Here is a 10,742-nt window from a genome sequence, read left to right as displayed (position 1 = left end):
CGAAAGAATCTGAAAACCGGGCTGGATAAACTCACGCATTGCTGCATTCGCTCCGCCACGGCCTGCGCGAAGAAAGCTTTTCTTCCCAAGATTCCTTTCGAGTTTCCCGGGTCCCGGCAGAATCCACCAATCACAAGACGTTACTCTTCGGGACACGCCCACCCAAACAGACTAGCGCCGTGGGGCGTGGCTATGAGGCCGCGGGCACGCCCCTTGCATGACGCACGCTACGCTGCGTGCGCACGTCGGGCCGGGGCGGGGCCGGGCCGCCGTTACCGGGACGTCCCGGGCTTGAATCCCGCCCGGGCCGCGGAGCCCGACGTGGGGGCGCACGGTGCGGGCCTGACACCGCCCTCCCTCCGCCCATCGTGCCCCGGACTCCCCGCTGCCAGCCGCGCGGCCCATGTGGGGCCCGGGGCTCCTGCGGTCTCCCCCGCCGCCGTCGCTGCTTCTGCGACTCGGAACCGCCTCTGGCTGCCCGACTCCGGCCAGAACCATGAGCCTGGGCGGCGGCGGCGGCGGCTGCAGCGCTCTGCGCCCGCAGCGGTGCGTGAGGCTTTCGGCGGTCCCGGGCGCCGACCCGCAGCGCTGCAATGAGCTGCTGCTGCTGCTGCTGGCGGAGAGGGAGGGCCCGGCGCGGAGGGGCGCCCCTGGGGCGGAGGAAGAGCCGCCGCGCCCGGCGCCCCAGCATCATGTCCTCTATTTCCCCGGGGATGTGCAGGTAACCCCGGGGCCTCCCTCCCACGGCACCTGCGTCCACGCCCGCCCGGCCTCGCTCGACCTCACCCCGAATCCCTCCATCCCCTGCAGGCAGGCTGCCCCGAGGGTGGCTCCTCTATTACAACCCCCCCCCCACACACACACAGAGGAGATTTCTAAGCCGCCTGCTGCACGCCCCGGCCTCCCCTTTTCTGGGAGCTCCCCCTTTTCAAGGTGTCCTTGGAGGGACTTGAGGGCGATGGCCCAGGCCTCGAGGTAGTAGAGTTTCAGACCTAGAAGGAACCTGATATATAATGCGTCTGTGCATTTGTGTGTGTGTGTGTGTGTGTGTGTGTCTGTGTGTGTGTGTGTGTGTGTGTGTGAATTCACCTACCACGTGGTGTCCCCACAACCTCGGCGGCAGTTGCAAAAGCAAAGCAAACCCCAACAACAGCTTAACGGTGTGCAACACTCAACACAATCAGAAGGAACAATAGCAGGTTGGGGTAGAGAGGAAAGGAAAGACGCATGTATTTATGTGGCTGCTCCCCCAATTTAGTCAAATTTATGGGGGGGGAATAAAGGGGTTGATGTTATCTTTATGATTCGTTTTATAGCTTTTGCGAATACCCATGAAGGTGTCCTGGAGAACTGCGTCTTCTAGTTAAACCTGTTGTGTAATACGGTTGTCATTAGCTATGCATGTGAACTTGAATGGAATCCAAGTGCAAATCCTTTTTCTCAAGAAGTCCTGGCAGCCCAGTAGATCTGTGGGTGCTGTAATGGGCAAAACAAACAAGTATAAACCATGACAGGATGGTCAGTCACTATCTGATAGGAATTTTCCATCATCACAGAATGTTCTGTGAGATCATGGTGATACCACCATGACAGATAGAGTAAGGCGGTGGTTTTATGTGTTTCTTTTACATGAAGCGATTTACCACTTTCAAAGGATTCTTTAGAATAAATACTTAACAAATTTTGGATTACAAAGTGAAAATTTTATGTAGTTTTATTTTTCTCATCTCAGAACATCTAGCTGACTACTGATAAAAACGGTGTTTTTATCATTTTTAGTTTTTAGATTTAAGAACTCTGGTTTAATCAGTCCTCAATTGACATTTCCCTCTCTGGGCATTGCCACCGGTTATTTTCAGAGCTTTGTGGTCTAGCTATTGAGGGAGCCCCAGAGGAAGAGGGGGAGGATCCTAATGATAATTAACTTTTATTGAGTACCTGCTAAGCTATTTGAAAACTTGTTGGCCAGAATATAACACAACTCTTGATGAAATCTGAAATGCTAATACAAGAGATCTCATTTCATTTTGACACTCTTCATTTCTTTTTGAAGCCAGAAATTCTATTAGCTTTTTGGACAGAGGTATATGGTTGATTTTTGCCAAGCAGGAAATGCTTCTAAGCAATAAACAACAACAAGAAAGAGGAAATAAAAAAGGAAGGAGGGCTAGTGTGGCAAGGTTATGTGTTGTTTTTTGTTGGTTGATTTGGTTTTTTGCATAGGCATAGTAAGTATTGGGGAAATTGAAAAGGGAATTCCCTTGCTCTAAAGATACAAGGTTTCTCCACTCTTGAAGCGTACTGTCATGGGAACAACTACAGGCTCTGGACATGCTCATTATCAAACCCCAAGGTCTTTTTATGGTGACTGGAAATGTTCTGCTCATTTGTGATTGACAAAATCAGTCCTCTGTAATGAGATCTTGATATTTGCACAGGTCATAGGACAAAGTCTAGGATGGAGTCTGTACAGTTTTAGAAGTTATGTTCCATCTAGGTTGCTGTAGTCTTCTGTAATTAGTAATCTTGTTTTTTTTTTTTTTTTTTTTTTTTTTGCACAGATCCTAGGACAAAGTCTAGGATAGAGTCTTTACTTTGGTTCCAGAAGTTCTGCTCAGTCGCTGTTGTCAAAGTCAGTCCTCTGAAATGAGAGATCTTTGGTTTTGTACAAATCTTTTAAGCTGAAGCATACGGCTAGGGTCTTTCTTGTTGGTCTCAGGAAAAGTTCTGCTCAGGCACAATTGTCAAAGTCAGTCTTCTGAGATTAGTGATTTTTTTTTTTTCACAGATCAAATGATGGAATGTCTTCTGATTCCATCTTATAGTTAAGTGATGAGTTCGGGCAACCTGTTCTTAGATCAAGTTGTTTCCTTGTCGTCGGGGTGTCATATTCTCCTGGCGCAAGTCAGTGCCAGAGCATTATTAGGGACTCCCTGCGGGGAGTTTGATTCCTGGTGCTGTTGCAGGGAACCATGTCAGTTTTATGGTTGGTATCTAGGGTTTGGGGTTGGACAGTTGCTGTTGGATCACATGGAGTCTAAGTCAAGTTCCCATGACAAATGTTCAGAGTGGGAGGTGCCCCTATACTATAAAATTTATGGGTTTTTATCCATAGTAGATAAGAGCTTATTTCTATACATAAAATTTTCCCTTTCTTAATATGCCCATGCAAAAGGGAATCATGCTGTATTATATTGCTGGTGCATTTGGGGGTAAGAATGACAGGCTCTACGATCTCTGTGCCCTGGTTTTGACCTGAGCTTTTATAACCCAAGCAAGACTGTTTTTTATTTTTTGTTTTTTTTGGGCCACACCCAGTGACACTCAGGTTACTCCTGGCTATGCACTTAGAAATTGTTCTGGTTTGGGGGACCATATGGGATGCTGGGGATCGAACTGCAGTTTGTCCTAGGCTAGCACCAGCAAGGCAGAGATGCCTTAGTGCTCCGTGCAACTGCTCTGGCCCCTCAAGCAAGACATTTTCTTCTAGAATTCTGCACCAAGCAGAACCAAAACAAGCAAAATTAAAAAAAGAAAGTATATGTATAAAATTAAAAAATAAAAATTAAGGGGCTGGAGCAATAGCACAACAGTAGGGTGTTTGCCTTGCACATGGCCAATCCAGGACTGATCTGGTTTGATCCCTAGCGTCCCATATGTTCCCCCCAAGCCAGGAGCAATTTTTGAGTGCATCGACAAGAGTAAAACCCTGGGGGAGGGGCTGTTTATACGCAGTTAGAATTTAAAAGCTTTTTTTTATTTTTCCTGTTTCTTAATCACACTCAAAAAAGATAGGGTCCACAAAATTGAGGTGGCGAGCACTTATGGGGGGGGGGTCGTGCCCAGCTTATCTTCGCAGAGGGAAAGGGATTTCTGACCTGCCGTGGCTGCTCCGGGGGTGGGGCCTCCTTCAGGATAACAACTTTAATAGAAATATATATTATATACATATATATTTTTTAAATAGTATTTTTAAAGCCTCATGAACAAAGTTTATTTTTTAATTATGTATCAGAAATTATAGCATATATCAAATAAAAATTGTGAAACGAAAATCAGAGTGATTGCACAGCAGGTAGGGATTTGCCTTGCACGCAGCCACCTGGGTTTGATCCCTAGCATTCCATATGGTCCCTGAGCCTGCCAGGAGTAATCCAAGTGTTACTTGGATGTGGTCCAAACAAACAAAACAAAATTGGGAATCTTTTTGTAATAATTTCTTGTATTTAATACTTCTTCCATTTTTCTTGACTTTTAGAATTACCATGAAACTATGACACGACATCCTGAGAATTACCAGTGGGCAGACTGGAGTCTAGAAAATGTTGCCACCATGTTGGCCCATCGTTTCCCCAATAGCTACATCTGGGTGATCAAGTCTTCTCGAATGCATTTGCACAAATTCACCTGCTATGACAATTTTGTGAAAAGCAATATGTTTGGTGCACCTGAACACAACAACAACTTTGGAGCCTTGAAACACCTTTATATGTTAGTAGTTAATGCTTTTAATTTAAGTCAAAACAGTTTTCTACCAAAGAATACAAGAGATTTGAGCAAGGACTCCAGAGTTTCAAATTGTAGATCCAGCTCTTCTCCTCCCTCTAATGGTTGTCAGAAAGGAAATGAGAACATCTGTGAACATTTTGACGAGCCTGTCATGAGTTTTCATCCACCCTCACTAAACGGTGCCTCTTTTACTTTGGTTGGATTCAGTAAAGGTTGTGTCGTTTTGAATCAGTTGCTTTTTGAATGGGAGGAAGCCAAGAAAGACAAAGAGATGGACACTTTCATCAAAAGCATCAGAACAATATATTGGCTAGATGGGGGTCATTCTGGAGGAAGCAACACATGGATCACTGACCCAGAAATCTTGAAAGAGTTTGCTCAAACAGGAATTGTTGTTCACACGCACGTAACACCTTACCAAGTACGAGACCCAATGAGATCATGGATTGGGAAGGAGCACAAGAAATTTGTGCAGATCCTTGGAGACTTGGGTATGCAAGTGACGAGCCAACTTCATTTTGTAAATGAAAATCCTTCCATAGAGAATCACTTCAGGATTCATGAAGTATTTTGAGACCATAAGATTAAAAATGTGCCTGTTCTGCAGAAGAGTTGAAGTACTATCAATTCTGATAAGATCTTCGCAGAGGTATTGTATCAGGAGGAAGCAGACATTCCAAACATATGATTGTAATGGGCAGTGGTATTCCATATGAATGTGAAGTTTTTTCAGAGGTGGCTTGTGATAATCTCACAAGGAGATAAAAGATCCTAAAGGTTATAGCCTCATGAAAGGTAAAATTACTTAGTTACAAACAATTAATTTTCTGAGTAATGTTTCAGTCTCATTTTGGTTAACACTGTAATTATAATTAGCTCTTTTGGCAGTTAAAATTTGAGTGGAAACATTTTCTCTTCAGAGTCACAGGCAAAGGCATTGATGTTTTCTGTCATTTTAGAATAACTAAATGCTGTCTCTTAAATTTTGTAAGCTCATGTCATGGGCTCATTTTTCAATGTGCCACCAAGTGTTTTTCTTGAGTCAAAATATATTTGTTTTGAAATACATTAGTGTAAAGCTGATTTTTTTTTAAAACATTACACTGTGGCTTAATTTTTGACAACTTTTGGATAAGATATGCTAGAGTTCCTTTAACTTTCGCCAAAAACAATTCTTCTGGAAATCTGTGTTGCATAATTTTTAAACAAGTTGAAAAAAAGTTGAACATAATTGTGTTTTGTGTAGAAATATATACTATAGAGTTGATTTTTTTTTCCTATTGCAATTTTGCAAGAGACTAACAAGTAAAATATCTAATACTGTTAGTGCTTTACTAAAAGGAGACAAATTCTATAGATCTTTATATTACTCCAGAAGCATGATTTTTGTCTGGCAAAAGAAAGCAATTCTCTTTGGCAAAGATGCTAAATTATATTGCTATATGAAAAGTTAAAAGGGAAAGTCTGAAGGCACAGTGATTTTGTTTTGGCTCAGAAACGGAATTTGTTTAACACTGCTACATAATTTGTATGAGGTTTCATTCTGCCCAGTTTTCTTGACCCATATACATACATTTAGGAAAGTCAAGATCCATTGTCAAACTACACTGAAACATAATTTCAATTACAATAAAAGGGGAGTTATGGTTTTTATGACTCATAATTAGAAAATAATTGAAGGGACGTTACTGGCCGGTTTAGGTCACCAAAACTTAGTATTTTGTAACCCAAATGATCTAAAATCTTTAAAAAAGACAATGTTTATATGTCTGAATATCCTTAATTCTGTTGACTACTGAATAGTGTAGTCAATGATTTGTGGATGAGTTTTTAGGACAAAGTTCTTTAATATTGTTTCAGTTTCTTTAAAATACCTGTCATTTTTTTTGAAACTCAAAATTCCCATTATGAAAAACAAATCAGCCTAATTCTAGCATTTGATTTATATATTTCTCATAAAGCACTGACTGGAAGACTTTTTCTAATTCTTGGTTACATTCTTGTGTAGCAAATGCAGAATACTCTTGAGAAGTTATTTTACAGATTAAGCTAAAATGGCAAATGTAAGACGTTCAGGGTCAAAACCTGAAATTTGGGTCTTTAGCTCTTCAGTCACGTGAATGTGCCAAAACTTTACTTCCATTAAATAACTCACTGGGTTCTTGGTACTGCCGTTGCATCAAAATGAGGCATTTAAGTTGATCCATCTTCATATAATCTTAACACTCACATGGTTAAAACTGTTGTATATGTTATATTCTTCTGGATTGTGGTATGAAATAGTCAACTAAATAGTCATACAACTGTGAAGGTTATTCTCACCAGAATATGAATGTGCAACTGTATTAAAATTAACTCACAGAACTGTGTATGTGCTTCATGTTACTGAGTATGTTAAAACTTTAGTTCTTTGAAAGGAAGCTGTTTGTTTCTATTTTTCACCTTTGGGTTTATATGCCTTCATTAGCTATGTTTATCCAAGCCAGCTGTGGTTCTTTTCTATAAGAATACTTCCTATTTTTAAAATCGAAATTATTTTCATTCTTCTGTTCAGAGTTCCTAGAAAACAAAATCTCACAAATACACATTATTCCCCTTTCCACCAATCATCTCTCTTCCTTTAGCTGTGCCACACCCACCCTTTGGTGCTTAAGGCTTATTCCTGGCTCAGGGATCAGTCCTGGTGGGCTTAGGGGTACCATATGGGGTGCCAGCAATTAAATGGGATCAGCCACAAGCGTGGCAAATGCCCTACCAGCTGTTCTTATCACTCCAGCTCCTTTTGTTCTTAGACTTGGTTAGAACCCAATTTTAGGATATAGTACAGACAAAATGGTCCTTAAGATGTGAATGCAGAAATGAGGACTAGAGGGGCCGGAGAGATAGCACAGTGGTAGTGCGTTTGCCTTGCATGTGACCAACCAGTAGGGACCCAGTTCGATTTCTGGTATCCCATATGGTCCCCAGCCTGCCAGGGGCGATTTGAATGCAGAAGCCAGGAGTGACCCCTGAGCACTACTGGGTGTGGCCTATCAATAAAAAAAAAAGAAATGAGAACTAGATTAAGGCTGGAGGTGGAAAAAAAATCTGTGTAAAGTATTTGGGGTGCAGGGAGGGTGGTTGGGCCACAAATGGCTATGCTCAGGGTTTATTCCTCCCTTGGGTCATCCTTAGCAGTGCTCAGGGGACACTGGTGCTAAGGACAGACCAGGGTTGGCTGCTTACCAGCACTTTAGCACTTGGCCTGTCTAAGGCCTAAAAGGCAGCATTCCTTTTTTTTTTTTTTTTTTTTTGGTTTTTGGGCCACACCCGGCAGTGCTCAGGGGTTACTCCTGGCTGTCTGCTCAGAAATAGCTCCTGGCAGGCACAGGGAACCATATGGGACACCGGGATTCGAACCAACCACCTTTGGTCCTGGATCGGCTGCTTGCAAGGCAAACACTGCTGTGCTCTCTCTCCGGGCCCAAAGGCAGCATTCTTAAAAGGGTGAATCGTATGCCTCATTTAAATAGATGTGTGAGAAGCATACTGCCACAGTAAGAATTGAGTTCCTGAAAAAGATGGGGGCGAAGTGGAGTGGTAGCAGCCTTGGGTACAACTGGAGTGTTACTCATAGAAGTAGATTTCCAGGAGTCAGGGTTGAGAAGTTTGTTTTGTATTTTCCTGGAAAAGAAGTGTTAGGCTAAATTAGTAAGGCAAACTCTTTGAGTCTCAAGAATTATGACAGATTCCTAGGTAGAAATAGGGATAATTCCAGGTGTTTTTTAAGAAAAGGGTAAACAGCTATAAGTGGGCATAGACAAGCAGTCACTTCACTGTCATTTTAGAATCCCATAAAATGGTAAAACGGCGATACAGTTTTGGCATATTTAAGACACTTAACCAGTCTTGTTCTGTGTGCTAGAAGCAAGACTTGAAGGTATTCCTAGAGATGTATGGTTGGCTGCCAACCTATGGCAGTTTCTCCTCAATCATTTCTTTTTTAAGCACTAGTAGAAGGAGTCAGAGAGATCTAACTCCAGACAGACAGACAGACAGACAGACCTGCTTCCAACTTCCTGCATTTATTTTTTAGGTTAACTTCTTATATTCAGCTTCTAAGTCTGTTAGCAATTTTAGATAGCTGAGAAAGACTTAGCTGATACTAAGGTTCTTTCCAAATTTGCTAGACATGGCTAGTGTTCTAAAGGATGAAGATTCAAAAGAAACTTAACTGACTTTTGTTTTCCATTTTGGTACTTCATAGCCAGAAGTTAAACATCAATTGTTGAATAATAGATTAAAACTGGATATAATTCCAATACAAAGACAAATTTTCAGTGTTCATCAAAAGCCAATAATTAAAACCTATATGTATATTTTCAGAATTTACTTTGATGAGGTAATAAATACAAGGTCCAAAAATATATTAAAAATTCACAACTGTAGATTCCATTCTTCAACCTCTATTTAGAAGCCATCTTCACTGTTGTAGATATGCTTAAATAATGCTACACAGTTACAAATGTTCACTTTGGACATGTTTGTTTTATACAAATGCAAACTAAACCCTTTTTTAAATCCTGTCATTTGGTGTTTTAAAAAACTCCCTTGCCTATATAGATGTATCTCTATCCATATATATCTGCACTTCATTTTTGTTTTGGTTTGTTTCGAGGCCAAACCCAGCAGTGCTCGAATTACTTCTGGATCTGCACTCAGGAATCACTCCTGGCGTGCTCAGGACCATATGAGATGCTGGGGACTGAACCCAAGTCAGACACATACTAGGCAAACACCCTCCCCTCAGTACTATTCTTCTGGCCCTGCACCTCATTTTTCTAATTCTTATCATCTCCATCCTCTACTCTATTGGTAACTGTTCATCACGAGTCTTGCTTTGTATGCCTTTCTATGTGGAGTAATATAGAAGTTTTGCCAGTAGATGAAAATAACCTTTGTAAGTCAAGCTAAGCCCCAAACAGTAGCTATAATTACAAAACCATGTAACTAATTCATTAATGAGGTATTAACATAGAACAGGAAATTCTCAAATTGGTCCAACTATAATTCCAGTTTTGTTACCTAGACTGAGCCAGGACAATCATTTTTATTCATTTATATTTTTGATTACAGGCCACAGCTAGCTGTGCTCTAGAGCCTACACCTGGCTCTGGTTTAGGGGTCACTCTTAACATACCTAGGGAATCCCATGTGGTGCCAGGAATAGAACTTGGGTTGGTTGTGTGCAAAGCAAATATCACTGTACTACTGTTCTGGCACCTAGACAATCACTTTGAATATTTCAACAGAATCTATCTCAAATTGCTCTGTAAAGGAATGATCAAATTGAAGCAACAGTGAGAAACTGTATGCCTGACCTTCTGTATTTAACCAATCATAAATACAAGTTAATCCTGTATTTTTTTTAAAAAAAAAAAAGGAAAATATGCTTCATAAAGTTTTATTTAATTTGCCTATGGACAGGGAATTTACTTCCCAAATAATTTAGATATTTACTGCCAAAACTCTCATCTGTTTTCCTAGTTAACAAGTATCTATCTATGACTACACAGATACTTTGCACCAATTCTCTTACTGATTAAAGAAAAATGAGCAAACTCAGGAAGGCTTATTAAAAGCTAACTATAAACAAATACTTGATCTAACTCAGAAGGATTGACTTACTTTTGATCCCCCCAAAAGGAATTACTAAGGTGCTTTAAGAAACAAAGATCAGGGGCCGGAGAGAGAGCATGGAGGTAAGGCGATTGCCTTTCATGCAAGAGGTCATCGGTTGGAATCCCAGTGTCACATATGGTCCCCTATGCCTGCCAGGAGCAATTTCTGAGCCTGGAGCCAGGAATAACCCCTAAGCACTGCCGGGTGTGACCCAAAAACACACACACACACAAAAAGAAACAAAGATCAAAATTTAATAATTATATATAGATGAACACTCCTTCACCCCAGTCTGTTAACTTGAGCAATTAACTTCAAAGACACCTAGAAAATTAAGAATAATTTTTTTTGGGGGGGGCACACCCGGCAGTGCTCAGGGGTTACTCCTGGCTGTCTGCTCAGAAATAGCTCCTGGCAGGCATGGGGAACCATATGGGAAACCGGGATTCAAACCAATCACCTTTGGTCCTCGATCGGCTGCTTGCAAGGCAAACACCGCTGTGCTCTCTCTCTGGGCCCAAATTAAGAATAATATTAATATATTTTTTTCTTATAATTTGCTTCAAATGATC

At 41.4% G+C, this 10,742-nt stretch overlaps 1 protein-coding gene across 1 annotated transcript; it reads left to right on the top strand.

The window, feature by feature from the left end:
- The first annotated feature begins 282 nt into the window (after positions 1–282).
- On the top strand, positions 283–5,118 carry C5H2orf69 (chromosome 5 C2orf69 homolog). The gene is made up of 2 exons (XM_049773275.1): positions 283–721; positions 4,259–5,118. Exons 1-2 carry the CDS (start codon positions 404–406, stop codon positions 5,081–5,083), a joined length of 1,143 nt encoding a protein of 380 aa, XP_049629232.1. The 5' UTR covers positions 283–403; the 3' UTR covers positions 5,084–5,118.
- Positions 5,119–10,742: the final 5,624 nt, after the last annotated feature.

Source organism: Suncus etruscus, chromosome 5 (assembly GCF_024139225.1).
Source record: "Suncus etruscus isolate mSunEtr1 chromosome 5, mSunEtr1.pri.cur, whole genome shotgun sequence".
In the NCBI taxonomy this organism is placed as follows: domain Eukaryota; kingdom Metazoa; phylum Chordata; class Mammalia; order Eulipotyphla; family Soricidae; genus Suncus; species Suncus etruscus.
The sequence above is the reverse complement of the archived record's forward strand: the minus strand, read 5'-3'. Positions and strand labels throughout refer to the sequence as shown.

What these genes read in the sequence shown, in the direction of transcription:
- C5H2orf69 (XM_049773275.1), top strand. Translation starts at nt 404, where the DNA reads ATGTGGGGCCCGGGGCTCCTGCGGTCTCCCCCGCCGCCGTCGCTGCTT. An exon ending in ATTTCCCCGGGGATGTGCAG is followed by an intron (nt 722 to 4,258) that starts GTAACCCCGGGG and finishes CTTGACTTTTAG; the next exon opens with AATTACCATGAAACTATGAC.